The 16,736-nt window shown below is 38.1% G+C and overlaps 1 protein-coding gene across 5 annotated transcripts in view; it reads right to left on the bottom strand.

Annotated features, from left to right (window-relative positions):
* txndc16 (thioredoxin domain containing 16) overlaps nucleotides 1-16,736 on the bottom strand; it is a 131,798-nt gene that overhangs the window by 63,919 nt on the left and 51,143 nt on the right. For all 5 annotated transcript variants that reach the window (XM_051919952.1, XM_051919953.1, XM_051919954.1 and 2 more), the window contains 3 exons: nucleotides 15,322-15,468; nucleotides 10,008-10,067; nucleotides 3,415-3,583 (listed from right to left, as the gene is read on the bottom strand). In XM_051919952.1, the coding sequence (XP_051775912.1) occupies nucleotides 3,415-3,583; nucleotides 10,008-10,067; nucleotides 15,322-15,468 (376 nt within the window). The remainder of the gene's footprint in view (nucleotides 1-3,414; nucleotides 3,584-10,007; nucleotides 10,068-15,321; nucleotides 15,469-16,736) is intronic.

The raw sequence follows: 16,736 nt of genomic DNA, 5'->3' as shown, positions 1-16,736 counted from the left end.
TGGGGTTGTTTTGCTGCTTCAGGACCTGGAAGGCTTGCTTTGATAGATGGAACCATGAATTCTACTGTCTACCAAAAAATCCTGAAGGAGAATGTCCGGCCATCTGTTCGTCAACTCAAGCTGAAGCGATCTTGGGTGCTGCAACAGGACAATGACCCAAAACACACCAGCAAATCCACCTCTGAATGGCTGAAGAAAAACAAAATGAAGACTTTGGAGTGGCCTAGTCAAAGTCCTGACCTGAATCCAATTGAGATGCTATGGCATGACCTTAAAAAGGCGGTTCATGCTAGAAAACCCTCAAATAAAGCTGAATTACAACAATTTTGCAAAGATGAGTGGGCCAAAATTCCTCCAGAGCGCTGTAAAAGACTCATTGCAAGTTATCGCAAACGCTTGATTGCAGTTATTGCTGCTAAGGGTGGCCCAACCAGTTATTAGGTTCAGGGGGCAATTACTTTTTCACACAGGGCCATGTAGGTTTGGATTTTTTTTTCTCCCTAAATAATAAAAACCACCATTTACAAACTGCATTTTGTGTTTACTTGTGTTATATTTGACTAATGGTTAAATGTGTTTGATGATCAGAAACATTTTGTGTGACAAACATGCAAAAGAATAAGAAATCAGGAAGGGGGCAAATAGTTTTTCACACCACTGTAGCTCTTTGAATATTCTTTTCTGTCAATCTTGTTTTAATATATTTTTTTTTTTACCGTATAGTTCATGCACTTCACATTTTTACAGATTCTGTGTCTTTTACAATAAACACTATGTGTGACATGTTTATTTTCTTTCCAGTTCCTATTTTTTATTTTGCACAATAAAAATATTTGGAATATATCATCTGACAAAACCTTTTTTTTCTTCTTTCAAATATAAACACACTTAAAAACACATTTTTTCAGAACTGCATTCTGATCCCTTGCTTCAGTTTACCTCTCTGTCCAGATACATTTGTATCACACATTTTGTTATTTGTTCAAGGTTTTCTTGTAGTATCTGTGTTTTATTGTGGTTTATCATCTGTTATTCTAATTTAAAAGGTTTGAATTTCCTGTTTTTATTCTTTTGCCACACGCATGCGCATAAAGGACAGCTTAAGGGCTCTGGTGATTGTAATTACCCTGCTACTTCAGGGGTTGGTGATATGTTCTATGCCTGTTCTCTTCCTCCCTCTGCAGACCAGATGATTGACAGCTATATATATATATATATATATATATATAGTCACACACGTGCACATGGGAGGCAGCTAAAGGGCTTGAGTGAAGGCAGTTCTGAGGCATGCTGGGATGTGGCAGAGTGCACGGACTCTTTTTTTTTCCCTTACCTGTAGACCATTCCTGGAAGATTCCACCTGGCTCTCTTGACGTCACTTCCGGGACCGAGCCAATGGAAGAAGACCTTACCGGCTCTGGCCCCTGTGATGTCACGTCCGGGCTCGAACCAATGGCTGAAGAACATGAGCCAGATCCCTATGACCTCACTTCCTGTCTTCCCCTTTAAAAGTCTACACCTTTTCCCTATTCCCTCAGTCTTGTTCTGGACTCAATTGTATGCACATCAGTGCTGCTTATTGATAAAAAAAAAGACTTTGTAGCCAGAATACCATATTATACGGGTGGCTGCCCCAAACCTTTATCTGTTTATGTCTCATTTTTGTGACAATTATATATATATATATATATATATATATATACACAGTAATCCCTCGCTATATCGCGCTTCGCCTTTCGCGGCTTCACTCCATCGCGGATTTTATATGTAAGCATATTTAAATATATATCGCGGATTTTTTGCTGGTTCGCGGATTTCTGCGGACTATGGGTCTTTTAATTTCTGGTACATGCTTCCTCAGTTGGTTTGCCCAGTTGATTTCATACAAGGGACGCTATTGGCAGATGGCTGAGAAGCTACCCGGCTTACTTTTCTGTCTCTCTTGCGCTGACTTTCTCTGATCCTGATGTAGGGGGATTGAGCAGGGGGGCTGTTCGCACACCTAGACGATACGGACGCTCGTCTAAAAATGCTGAAAGATTATCTTCACGTTGCTATCTTTTGTGCAGCTGCTTCCTGAAACGACATGCTGCACGGTGCTTCACATACTTAAAAGCTCGAAGGGCACGTATTAATTTTTGATTGAAAAACAAACTCTGTCTCTCTCTCTCTCTCTCCCTGCTCCTGACGGAGGGGGTGTGAGCTGCCGCCTTCAACAGCTTTGTGCCGCGGTGCTCCGCATACTTAAAAGCCAAACAGCCCTATTGATTTGTTTGCTTTCCTCTGTCTTTCTGACAGACTCTGCTCCTGACGCGTACTCCTTTGAAGAGGAAAATATGTTTGCATTCTCTTAATTGTGAGACGGAACTGTCATCTCTGTCTTGTCATGGAGCACAGTTTAAACTTTTGAAAAAGAGACAAATGTTTGTTTGCAGTGTTTGAATAACGTTCCTGTCTCTCTACAACCTCCTGTGTTTCTGCGCAAATCTGTGACCCAAGCATGACAATATAAAAATAACCATATAAACATATGGTTTCTACTTCGTGGATTTTCTTATTTCGCGGGTGGCTCTGGAACGCAACCCCCGCGATGGAGGAGGGATTACTGTGTATGTATATATATATATATATATATATATATATATATATTATACACACACATACATACATACATAGAAATGTTTTTTTTTTTGGTGCTTCAACATTTTGTAGCTAGAGGTTTACTAGTTTAGGATCTAAGCTTTTGAGGTTGCTGCCTGATTTGGATCATTATTCCTCTCCACATTTTTACTTGTATGCTTCGTTGCACAATAAGATATTATTCCACTCTCAGCCACTGTGGTATATAGGTTCAGCTTAGGAACCTGTTGTTGTGGGCCATGCAAAAAAGGGACTACCTCTGATACTTTCACAAATCAGCACCCATTCAATAACGTCTGCTCAGCATGTTTACAGTAAATGAAGTTAAATACTATGATATGAAACAGGTGGGCTATGTACCTAGTTATGGAAGAACCTGGTTAGACCACATGTAGAGAGGAACAATGATAGGGGCTAGGTAAAAATATAAAAATACATTTTAAAGTCATCAGTCAACAAGATAAAGAGAACAAATTTGCAGATAGTAAAAGCACAGACAAACACTTTGTAGCATAGAGCACTTAACCTATTTTATGCATGTGAATTCCACTCTAATTGCAAAACTTGAAAGCTTCTAGCAAAACAGACTTTCTGTTGATTTGTTAAAGAGCTTGAAACTATGTTTGGTGTGAAAGACTATACAAAACCAATGTTCCTTAGTTAATATTTACTGTACATGCTGTAATGGCACATTAAAGTAAACCTGAGACAACTCAACATTCAGAAGATGATGAAGCCATCCTGTTTACAAAAAACATTTAGCTAATTACTTACAGTCTTATAAAGCGATGAAGGCTTTCAGTGCCCAACATGCCAAAGTATTGTTGTGGCATCTCGGAGGAGCTATAAAGTATCACCACAGGAAACTGAGTTGTGTTCTGACTCATGCACACTTCTGTCCAATCTGCACAATTTACACAGGCAAGAGTTACATCTGTTGCATCTGTGAAGGCAAGAAAAAAAAAAAATGGTTTTCCAATTACTGTATTCCGTAGGCCAGTGAAGGCTAATAATGCACACCACTCATTCTAAAAAGGTCATTATGAAAATCATAATTAAAAAATAAATATTTTAAATATGTCTATCAAGTGACAATGGGTGGGTGGCTGGCAAGGGGGTACCAAAATCAGTTGCCCAATAAAGAAGTGTGAACAGAAGATTCGGTTATGTATAGTGCTCCAAAAGCTACAGGCACTGGTATCAAAGAAAGAAAGTCACTCATGAGCAGGACACTGAGGAGCAGCAGGTGACACGGAATATTACAGTAGTGTCTAACACTTTATTCAGTGAGGAAGCCAGCATACATTTTTGGGATTGAAAGCAGTAATAAAGATATCCCTCTTGCAGTAAGATGCACTGCAAGAAGGAATGTGGTAACAACGGTGTACAGCAGAAATGAAAGATATACAATATTTGCTGCAGCTACAGTAGGTCAAGATGGGCAGGGTTTTATCTTTCATATTTTTTATACTTTTGAGTTTTCCTTATGTGTTTGATACAAATAAATAGACCTTTTTTTAATATCCACTATAGTTATCAATATTTGGAATTTAAACTGATGACAGGAGGGCACACTTTTATTGCACATTGGAAAAATGGGTAACTTTAGCAACCTTTATCAAGATATTCATTGGTCTGTACATAGTATGAATGTTTGTAATGCAAGATTTATCACATTATGTAACCTTCCTAATTAATCTATGTAAGGCTTTCTGAATTAGCTTGGGCAACATCTAATATTATCACTTTTATTGGTGAGTTATATACTGTCCTTCTTAAGACACACACTATATACTGTAAGGAAGATTAAATTTTTATAGTTGCAGGAATGCAGAAGATAACTTATAATTGACTTGGAAGTGCAAAGATGACCCTAACAGTTATGTTTTAACAGACTAATAGGAAACACAGGGAAAAAAATAAACCATTTTAAAATTGATGGTAATACAAAAATACTTTGTAAAAGAAAGAAAATGTTGAAAAGTATGCTACTTGTGCCAACATACATTACAATAATATTTACAATAGAGGTTCTGGAAAATGATCCCTTGTCCTTATTGTCTATAGTGTAAAGATTCTGGATGTGTGAAGCAGCCTCAATAACCACAGTGCTGCCTTGCTGCCCATAAGTGATAAGTAAAGGATTTCAGGTAACTTATTGGAGAAAGACCTGGTTATAAGTTTGATATGAAAACCCGCTGATAATTTAACAACATGCACATGGTGACAATCATTTATTGACAAAAAAAAAAAAAAACTGTCCTGTCAAGCAACTGTTGCAACATACTGGGGCAAGCCTGTAAGCCTTAGACCAAACAACAACTTGCATGTCTCTTTGATATGAAAGCAGACTCTAAAATTGCAGCAAATGCTTTTCAGCAAAATCTCACAGTGTAAGTGCTCCATCTAGCAGTTGTAGCAGCATACACAGACAAATGTCCAATCATTCAAAAGCTAAATATCTTCGTAGTACATGTTTAATTATTCTACCCATCTATCATTCCAGAGTCGCACCAGCATCAGAAAGAATACAGCGCAAGGAGGAACAATCCCTGAACTAGCTAGCGCTGCGACACCATGTCCTCACATGTTTAATTATTAACAATATAGATTATTTAAATGAGGTTAACATTTTACCTGTATAATGTAATAAACATATTTTGCTGCATTTCATCTTAAAAATGTAATCGTCATCATACGCGCTTTATAAAGTGGCACAGGTTGTGCAATAATATAACTGTAGTGCAAGTTTACAGTGGGGTAATTGTACTTATAAGTACAAACAGTTCTACAAGGAGCACTTGATTGAGTGCGTTTATAGTTCTTGGGATGAAACTGTTTCTGAAACGCGAGGTCCATACAGGAAAAGCTTTGACGTGTTTTGCCGTGGCTGAGGTAGTGTGTGCTTGAAACTGTATACCGATAATTCTCTTTCCGATCAGCTGCTGCTGTGATTCCCCACTCAGATACAGTGATATAAATACTCTGAGTGGTGCAGTGAGAGTAATATGGAAAAAGATGATCCGCTGTGGCAACCCTTAACGGGAGCAGCTGAAAGAAGAAGACACAGTGAGCGTAACAACGGTAAAGCAGTTATGGTATTTGGAATACTATGGCTATTCCCTGGACCATTATATTGCTACAGGTTAATTACAATCAGATGCATTACACTAATAAACAATATGCAGTTAATTTCAGTGTATTTATAAAGCCGCGTCAGTAATGTGGGTCTAAGAAAGAAAGGGTGATCACACAGGAACAGTAGCACTGCTTTGACGCTGGGTGCCGCCAGTCTGCAAAACCGACCGGAGAAATTGCATACGCCAGGGCATGAGTTACCGTGGAAATGTGCATGGCTTTACGCCAAGTTCAGGTTTTATACATCGCGATTTGAGCGTGGAAACGTTCGTTCGCAACATATCTGTGCGTGCGCACCGTTTATACATGAGGCCCCAGGTAAAAGTCCAAGACTTTTATTTTTATAATAATAACGTGCACAAAGCACCCTCCACTCCACACTACTCATATAATCAATCAAAATTCTTCCACTCCCAGACGCGTTGCCACCCTTCCTCAGAGCTCAGCTCACTCGTCTGGGGTTTCCCACAGTCCTTTATAGTCCTTGACCCGGAAGTGGTTCCAACCCTGCATTCCATGACTTATCACTTCCGGGTCAGATTAAAAGTCCTTTTCTTCATCCCGGAAGCACGTCGTTCCTTCTGGTCATGTGATCAGGACGTACTTCCGGGTTATAGGGCACGTATAAGTCCTTGAGCCTCCCTGCAGCATCCTCTGGTGGGCCCCACGGTGTCCAGCAGGGTCGGGTATAAAAACTCCATTGTCCATGATTCCCTGCTGGTCTTTGGGGCACTTCCATGCTACAGGGAGGGCTCCATCTAGTGGCCTGGGGGTATTGGCCGGGATGAACGACTGGCCATCTCCCACACCAATTACTTTTGAACCCCTGAAATGAAGGGATTGTGTTAAAAAAATGCTTTAGTTGCCTCACATTTTTATGCAATCGTTTTGTTCACACCACTGAATTAAAGCCGAAAGTCTGCACTTCAACTGCATCTGAGTTGTTTCATTTAAAATTCATTGTGGTAATGTACAGAACCAAAATTAGAAAAAAGTTGTCTCTGTCCAAATATTTATGGACCTAACTGTATCTTAATACATAATTCGCCAGCCTCCTCACTCACGTCCGTCCGAAGTCAAATGCGCAGTCGCCTTCTGCGCACGTCCGAAGCCGAATGCGCAGTCGCCTTCTGCACAGCTGCCCAAAAAACGAGACCGACATCCAACCCCAACATCGCGGCAGGCGGCGGATTTACGGCAGCAAAAATTCAAAGAGAAAGGCGACTTTGATTAAAGCTCTAGAGGCCTGAAAGGCGATTTCGACTACAGCTCGAGGCCAACTTACGCATTCTGATTCAATTACGCATTCATTCAATACACCTATATTAGGTTTGTGGTGCCTATACTTATTACTATTCCATATTGTACTGGAACATTCATCATTCAATATTATACTATAGGCCTGGAAAATTCATCAACTAACAGTACAAGCCTGTACAGTAATGAGTAAAGCGGACTACAATCATTACAAAACAACTTCTTCGTTGCTTATCATTTGTTCTTCATACACTGCTGACACAAACTCGTGCCCGTTTCATCTTACGTTGTCGAAACGGGCTCTTTGTCTAGTATTTTATATTATATATATATATATATATATATATATATATATTCCTAATTCACTAAATGATCAGGTAAGAGCTTATGGCTTTTATTTTATGTTAAATACATTATGCACTGATGTTACAAGTCCTTGCAATATCAATAAGCCTAATAATGCCTAGATACCATCAGTAGTTACCGGTTCCAATCTTTTTGAATGGGAAAACTGCTTACGTGTATAGTTATTTGCCTGACATTGTTCAGCATAATGGTTCTTGGCTGTCTGTGTTCACTGTTATTCCTGGCTGCTTCACAAAATCAAAACAAGGTAGTGCTGGTTTATTTGAAGCAGGGTCAACAGACACCCAGACGCGAGAGTCACTTACGGATTCATCAGAATTACTTCCAGGCTCACTGTCCGCTTCAGTTTCACCACCTGAGAACAGATTCACTTCCTCATCACTGCTGATGAAAAACTCCTCAACATCCTCAAAATCACTGCTCCTATCATTAGCAAAAGCATGCAACACCTGGGCTGTTGAAAAACGTTTCTTACGAGACACCATTTTTACGGAGGAGGTTGCTGACCACCCTTACAGGTGATGGGAGAAGAAGCACCAACACCTTTGCCCGTTTGACACTCACACATAACACTTACCCAAGATGAGCCTGTAACGTTGCCCAAGTAATGCTTGTGACTTACGCTGATAGCACTTTTACAACAGGACTTCAATTTCCAGCAGTCAGCAAACATGTGCACAGGTCAATGGGAGAAAGTATGTAATTTAAGGGTGCCAGCATTTAGCAGGAGTCAAGAATTACAGTACAGCTGCAGTAGTCTTTCATATAAAACAAACATCTTGCCTGAAGAAGGGGCCTGAGTTGCCTCAAAAGCTTGCATATTGTAATCTTTTTAGTTAGCCAATAAAAGGTGTCATTTTGCTTGGCTTTTCTCTACATTAATAATGGCTAACACGGTACAACACCCTAGTACTACAAAAATAAAACAAACAAAAAAATAATGTTTATTATGTGAACAGTGGGGCTAGCTAGATGATAATACAGAGATCAGCTTAGACCCCTCCATCAGAAACCATTTTGTGGCTAGTTTTTTTTTTTTTGTATTGCTGTTTTTTTTTTTTTTTTGTTTTAAGATGACCAGATGTTTTTGATTGTTGGAACAGCATTTTATTTCATTTATTTATATTTTACTTAACTCCTTGTGTTATTTTAGACTTTCTGTAATTTTTGTGTGCCTAATTTTGATTTCTGCTTTGAGCTTGTCAATTGGGCTTCAGCACATTAGATGGATTTCACCATAAATTAATGGATGGACGGAAACATTTATTAAAAAAATAAAACATGCTTCTGGTCAGTAATTACTTTTGCAAGTCCAAACTTTGATGCGGCAATTAACTCTGCTTTCAGACTTCGAAGCCTATACAGTTGTGATTTGTATCTATTTTATGTGAACTTTATTAAAAATTATTCAATCTAGTTGTGTATGTAATGTCTTTGTAATGCACATTTATTTAACTTGTTTATGAACAATACACAGTATATCTGTTCAAATTCATGAGCAAATTAACAAATCAATGAATTATGCCTGAATAGTTTAAATAACCATACAGCTTTAATAAATACTTTTCAAATGTGTTCAGTAATGCATAAAAAGTATAAACCACTGGGTAATGGAACTAAAAATATTTGCACATGAAGAAACACTTTGGCTCATACAAGCCTGTTCCTTAGAGAGAACTTTGGTCCTAACTCCTGTAGCTGCATTCATTTAGAGGATTTTACAAATGTGTCATGATTGGTTTTGGTTGTTGTTGTTGCTGTGTTGCTGGCATTGTGGCTTGAGATAGTACTGTAAGTGAACTACCTTTCAACAGTGCACTTCCCATAATTGAATTTGGTCCACCTGTAGATCTAAAGCTGTTTGTTGTACACAGCCTCCAATTGTCCTGGAAAAATGCTCAATTTTTATGATGGATATAATGTTCAGGCCTTTTTTAGATGTTTTGAAAATTTTATTCGACCCATCTATCCGTTTTGAGAATTTTCATTTCACATAACAAAGTTATGCAAAATTGGTTTACCTTGGCAGCATCAGGAGGAAGGCAGGAACCAAACCTAGATGGGATACCAGTCTACCGAAAAGCATTCTTCCATACATGCCCAAACTTATACTCTCATACAAGATCAATTTAAAGTCAATAATTAATCTAAAATCCATATCTCTGAGAACTGAACCCACCCTCTGGTGGTGTCTCTTTGAAAATGTGTGCTTTGCTTTCAACAAACTTTACTTTTAGCTAAAACAAATAAAATGTACAGAGAAAGCCAAAAGATGCTATTTGTATTTGTTAAAACTGTTTTTGGTCTCATTTCAATTCATCTTGCAATCGTTAGAATTGTTTTAAAACCTTTGACAACTCTAGGTTATTAGCCAAGACATAAGTATGTTTTTGTGCAAAACAGTTCTTTGGAAATCAAGATTTAACCTATGGTCACATATTTATTATTACTCTTCCTAATTTCAGCTGTAATTGCCAGAGATTTGAAATATTAGAATCGTAAAGCATAACTCATTAATCAATCTATCAGTCCTCATTATATTAACGTCTGGTACATCTGTTTAAGATTAGTTACAGAATATATAAGCAACATATGGGATATCTTACCTCGTAACAGATGAGCAGTTTCAAAGTAAGACTGCATAAAAGCCATGGACACAGGATCCCCTAGAACAGAATGGAAAACATAAACTAAGTTCTGTTCTGCTTTTGTATGCTGAATTCAGTAAAAATGTGATAATTTTAAGAGGTTTTCACACATTTACATTAAAAAATTCGTTCCTGAAAAATCCATTTTGAAAAATGGAAAGTAATACACTGACTGGTCTGGATGGTGGAAGATGACAACCATAAGCAGTTTCTCTACATTTTGTACAGCATAAAATAACAGAAGAAGATTCCAGCATCTAAATGTGAGATACAGAGTTTCTATCTAGGATACTGTATATTCATCAAGTGTAATTCCTAGCAGGAAAGAGTTTTTAAACATAATAAACATAGGAAATTTGATAAATGAAAGGAGACCATTCAGTCCATCAAGACTGTTTGTTCAGCTAATAGCTAAGCTGTCCCAATATCTCATCCATCCATTTTTTAAATATTAAGCATGGTTTCTATTGCTGATGATGACTGACAGTCAGCACCTAGTACTTCCCATATACCCCTATTCATTTAGTTGCATGGACATTTACAACAAAAGGTTCTAAAGGATACCGTAAAGAAGAAAATTTAGCAGTAGATTCTACATTACACAAAATAGCAGATGATAGAAAGTAGATTATGCTCTGGATTGCCATAATAATGGAAAATTTTAGGAGATAGGAGAAAACAGAATTGATGTTCTGATGTTAGTCACTGATTGCAAAGATCTTTGCTACTCAAGTTCAGCAGGCAACACAGAATGTATACTTGAAATTCGTTGGTTGTATGGGTGTGCCAGGCAAGTACATGGCTATTGTTAAATAACTGCAACTATATTAAGTAACACTATATTAAAGAACATATGACTATTACTACCAGGCCAGTGAGGAGTCCATCTCTGACCATCAGTATGGACTGTCCATACATAATGACAAAGTGAAGGGACAACTGAGGAGGCTACACACAGAAAAGCCACAGAACCAAATGGAGTTAGTCCTTGCATTATTAAGGCTTGTGATAACCTACTTTGTGGTAGCCTCTGTCATCTGTTAAGTCTGTCATAAAGGCTTAAAAAAAGTGCCACTGCTGTTAAAAACATCTTACTTTGTTCCAGTTCCAAAGAACGCAGACACATCTTAACATAATGCTACATACCAGTGGCACCTCTGTCTCTCATTATGAAGACCTTTGAGAGACTGGTCCTAGACTATAGAAGTACACTTCTGATCAGCCACCTTAATGCAGTTTTACCTATTGGACAAAGATTGGTGTAAAGGTTTGCAGTTATCTATCTGCTCTATAAGACTTACTCTCACCAGGACAAAGACAGCAGAATTGTGTGTATGTGTTTTAGTTTTTTTTTTCTTTAGTGCCTTCAGTACCATCCAGCCATATCTTTTAAAGCGTAATCTCAGAAATATGCAGATAGTCCATTATCCAGGGCACCATAGGCTCATCTATCAGGCAGACAGCAGTCTGTGAGATTCAAGAACTATCACTCTGATATTGTTGTGCACAACACTGGAGTACCGCAATGAACAGTCCTGTTTGTTTCTCTTCATTTTGTACACCTCAGACTTTAAATCTAACACCAAGTCATGATGTCACTTGCACAAACTTTGATTATTCTGCATTTATGGGGTGTATTGGCAAGAGGAATGAATCAAAGTAAAGGAGTCAGGTAGAGAACTTTGTTTCATGGTACAGAAAGATTTGTCTGCATCTTAACATCAGAAAAACCAAGGAACTGGCTATTGACTTTTACCATACCAAAGAATCTCTGTTTCTGGTCACTATTCAGGGAGTGGATATAATGGAAGTGCACTGCTACAAGTACCTGGGGGTCTAAATCAGCGACAGGCTGGACTGATCTCATAACACAGAAGTACTATATAAGAAAGGACAGAGCATGCTCTTTTCCTTAAGAGACTGCACTGCTTTTAATGTGGATAGTGACATTCTTTTACATGTTATACAACTCTGTTATGGCCAGTGTGATTTTCTACGGTGTTGTTGATGAGTGAAAGAGTGAGTCACTCAGTCAACCTTGCTTTATTGAGCATCTGTAGGGTGGCACAGTGGTGCAGTGGTAGCACTGTTGTCTTGCAGTAAGGACACCAGGGTTCATTCCCTGTGTGGAGTTTGCATGGGTTTCCTCCGGTTTCCTCCCACAGTTCAAAGATATGCAAGTTAGGTGAACTTGAGGTCCTAAATTGGCCAACGTGTGTGGTTGGTGTGTGTGGGTTCACCCTGTGATGGACTGGCACACTATCCAGGGTTTGTTCATACCTTGTACTCAATGCTAGCATGGATAGGCTCCAGCAGACCCCCCCACAACCATATTCAGGACTAAGCAGGTTAGCAAATCACTGACTGACTGAGCATCTGTAAAAAGCTAAATTTCTCCCAGGGGACAAATAAACTATCTATTATACTGACCAATCTAAGACTTAATTTTCAATGTAGAATTTAAGAAAATTTGCTGCTCACTATGGTTTAAATTAAAAACATAACTGTTTATAGCATGAGATTTGAAAAGTATTTAAATTAACTTTATTATATTTTCATTTTGCGAGTGTAATAATGATTAGAATATTTTTTTCAAAATTATGAGGATATTTAAAGATCATTCTTAATTTTACAAGTATCACCAATAAGATTTCCAGTCGGCTGTCTTATGTGGCATTTTTACATATCTACTCCCTTTTGCTTGCATTTCTCACAGTTACTCTTGTGTACTTCCACAGATCAAATTTTCTTTCTTTCGCTTTACAATAAACTCAAAAATAGTAATTACGATATATACCATCCTCTGTTAAAGAAATCTATACAAATTATCACTACAAATTACAAAAGTATGTGTGTGAGATACAGTAGGTAAATTATTTTTGAGCTAATCAATTCAGTTACATTTTGTTCATTTGGAATCAGCCTTGCTTTTTTTTTTTTTTTTTTTTTTTTTTTTTTAAAAAGTTTCCAATAGGTTTGGCCTTTAGTTCTAAACTCTTCTAATCAAGATTTGCAGCTTTTGAAATGAAAAGCATAGTATCAAGAAAAGGGACCTTTGGTTAGATCTACTAAAATAGCCTCAGAATATACATTATGGGGGAACGGTGGCGCAGTGGATAGCGCTGCTGCATCGCAGTTGGGATATCTGGAGACCTAGGTTCGCTTCCCGGGTCCTCCCTGTGTGGAGTTTGCATGTTCTCCCCGTGTCTGCGTGAGTTTCCTCTGGGCGCTCCGGTTTCCTCCCACAGTCCAAAGACATGCAGGTTAGGTGGATTGGCAATTCTAAATTGGCCCTAGTGTGTGCTTGGTGTGTGGGTGTGTTTGTGTGTGTCCTGCGGTGGGTTGGCACCCTGCCCAGGATTGGTTCCTGCCTTGTGCCCTGTGTTGGCTGGGACTGGCTCCAGCAGACCCCCATGACCCTGTGTTCGGATTCAGCGGGTTGGCAAATGGATGGATGGATATACATTGTTTCTAGATGAAAAGAATGTACAGGTGCTGGTCATAAAATTAGAATATCATGACAAAGTTGATTTATTTCAGTAATTCCATTCAAAAAGTGAAACTTGTATATTAGATCCATTCATTACACACAGACTGATGCATTTCAAATGTTTATTTCTTTTAATGTTGATGATTATAACTGACAACTAATGAAAGTCCCAAATTCAGTATCACGGAAAATTAGAATATTGTGAAAAGGTTCAATATTGAAGACACCTGGTGCCACACTCTAATCAGCTAATTAACTCAAAACACCTGCAAGCCTTTAAATGGTCTCTCAGTCTAGTTCTGTAGGCTACACAATCATGGGGAAGACTGCTGACTTGACAGTTGTCCAAAAGACGACCATTGACACCTTGCACAAGGAGGGCAAGACACAAAAGGTCATTGCTAAAGAGGCTGGCTGTTCACAGAGCTCTGTGTCCAAGCACATTAATAGAGAGGCGAAGGGGAAGACAAGATGTGGTAGAAAAAAAGTGTACAAGCAATAGGGATAACCGCACCCTGGAGAGGATTGTGAAACAAAACCCATTCAAAAATGTGGGGGAGATTCACAAAGAGTGGACTGCAGCTGGAGTCAGTGCTTCAAGAACCACCATGCACAGACGTATGCAAGACATGGGTTTCAGCTGTCGCATTCCTTGTATCAAGCCACTCTTGAACAAGAGACAGCGTCAGAAGTGTCTCGCCAGGGCTAAAGACAAAAAGGACTGGACTGCTGCTGAGTGGTCCAAAGTTATGTTCTCTGATGAAAGTAAATTTTGCATTTCCTTTGGAAATCAAGGTCCCAGAGTCTGGAGGAAGAGAGGAGAGGCACAGAATCCACGTTGCGTGAGGTCCAGTGTAAAGTTTTCACAGTCAGTGATGGTTTGGGGTGCCATGTCATCTGCTGGTGTTGGTCCATTGTGTTTTCTGAGGTCCAAGGTCAACGCAGCCGTCTACCAGGAAGTTTTAGAGCACTTCATGCTTCCTGCTGTTGACGAACTTTAATGAGATGCAGATTTCATTTTCCAACAGGACCTGGCACCTGCACACAGTGTCAAAGCTACCAGTACCTGGTTTAAGGACCATGGTATCCCTGTTCTTGATTGGCCAGCAAACTCGCTTGACCTTAACCCCATAGAAAATCTATGGGGTATTGTGAAGAGGAAGATGCAATACGCCAGACCCAACAATTCAGAAGAGCTGAAGGCCACTATCAGAGCAACATGGGCTCTCATAACACCTGAGCAGTGCCACAGACTGATCGACTCCATGCCACGCCGCATTGCTGCAGTAATCCAGGACAAAGGAGCCCCAACTAAATATTGAGTGCTATACATGCTCATACTTTTCATGTTCATACCTTTCAGTTGGCCAACATTTCTAAAAATCCTTTTTTTGGATTGGTCTTAATTGATATTCTAATTTTCCGAGATACTGAATTTGGGACTTTCATTAGTTGTCAGTTATAATCATCAACATTAAAAGAAATAAACATTTGAAATACATCAGTGTGTGTGTAATGAATGAATCTAATATACAAGTTTCACTTTTTGAATGGAATTACTGAAATAAATCAGCTTTGTCATGATATTCTAATTTTATGACTAGCACCTGTATAAGTTGACATCTATGTAAACAAATATTTCCAGCTATTCTTTTTGTAAAAAAATAATAATATCAATGAGCTAGCTAATCTTGCAAATCAACAAGTATGAAATCTATTTGTTACTACATTATCTTAGTATATTTTTGAAGCATGTCACATTAATAGACAGTCTGTACTTACATGTGTTATAAAACAGCACCACCGTGTGACTGCCTTCTGAAATGATATCGGTGAAATTCTGAGCTGTTAAGTTTGGAACATAAGAAGATTCCAAATTTATGCTCCGGTCTCTGTACACTGATTCTGCCACTTCATCATCCAAAATATCTACAAAACATATATCATATAGCTTTAATTATATTAAATTACATTAAAAACTATTTACAGAATTAAGTAAGAGGTAATCATGCTCATAACATTTTATTGAACATATTTTACAGGCATTGCTGCACATAATGTATAGAAAAAACAGTAACAATGGAAATAGAAACAATCTTTTTTTCTAAGTAACTTAATGGTACACAGGAAGTAAATAATATCATTGTAAAGTATAGCTAACTGGAGAAATATAGAAAACATCCATATAAATTGTCTTAAATGGTCCACAGGAGCTGCCAGAATATCTCAAATGCTCCAAGGAATAGAATTAGGAAATTTATTAGAAAAATGTGACATCATTCTTTGCAAACATATAGCTGGATCATAGTATACCAGTCTTAAGATAAGCCATGTAAAATCAAACCCACAAAAAAAATTAGGAAAGTATTTCCTACCTACCTTAATCTACATGTTTTGATAAAAATTGATATATACAGTATATGCAGTATACATACATACCCTACTATAATAGAGCGAGTCACGGGACAATAAAAGTATATAGTAAAAATCTGGATGCTATATTCTCCTACTCTATTTAAAGTCTTAAAACCATTCCATGCATCTAGTTGAAAAACCTGTTACCATTACAGGATTATGAGGAGACAGAAGTTACACCTGAGGAGGAAAAAAACCTACAGTGACTAAGCAACACAATCACAAGTCACAACCACTTATACTGGGCCAATTATGGGATTGAGAAAAATCCTAAATAGGAATGAAGAAAGCTTGCAACCTTCACGTAGATGGTGACTAGACAAGAAATCAAGGTCAGAATTCAAAGTATGGTGCATTAACATCAGTATGTTTATCAAAGCAGTGCCTTGCTGTTATTTTTTTTTTTGTTTGTTTTTACCAAAATCAAATAATCATCCATCAAAAGATTATCAAATCTGCAAAATCTGCTAGTCTCTAACTTACCACAATATGCAGAAGCTTTTTATGTTGGGACATTCTGAAGTTTTCTACTGAGGACTTTTAAGCCATGCTTAAGCAGCAGTGCTTTGTGGCCTAGGAGTTCTCAATCTGTAGACAAGTAGACAGAATGCAGGAACCAGTTTTTGACAGAGTGACAGTCCATTGTAAGACTTTTGAATGTGCATACACTCTCACTCACACTAAGCCAATTTAGATTCACCAATTAAAATAAAATTAGTATGTTTAAGAGAAGCATTCAGAAACAAACCTGTTCCTTCAACAGGGAGTAGATACAAGCATTG

Source organism: Erpetoichthys calabaricus, chromosome 16, assembly GCF_900747795.2.
Source record: "Erpetoichthys calabaricus chromosome 16, fErpCal1.3, whole genome shotgun sequence".
NCBI lineage: Eukaryota > Metazoa > Chordata > Cladistia > Polypteriformes > Polypteridae > Erpetoichthys > Erpetoichthys calabaricus.
The sequence above is the reverse complement of the archived record's forward strand: the minus strand, read 5'-3'. Positions and strand labels throughout refer to the sequence as shown.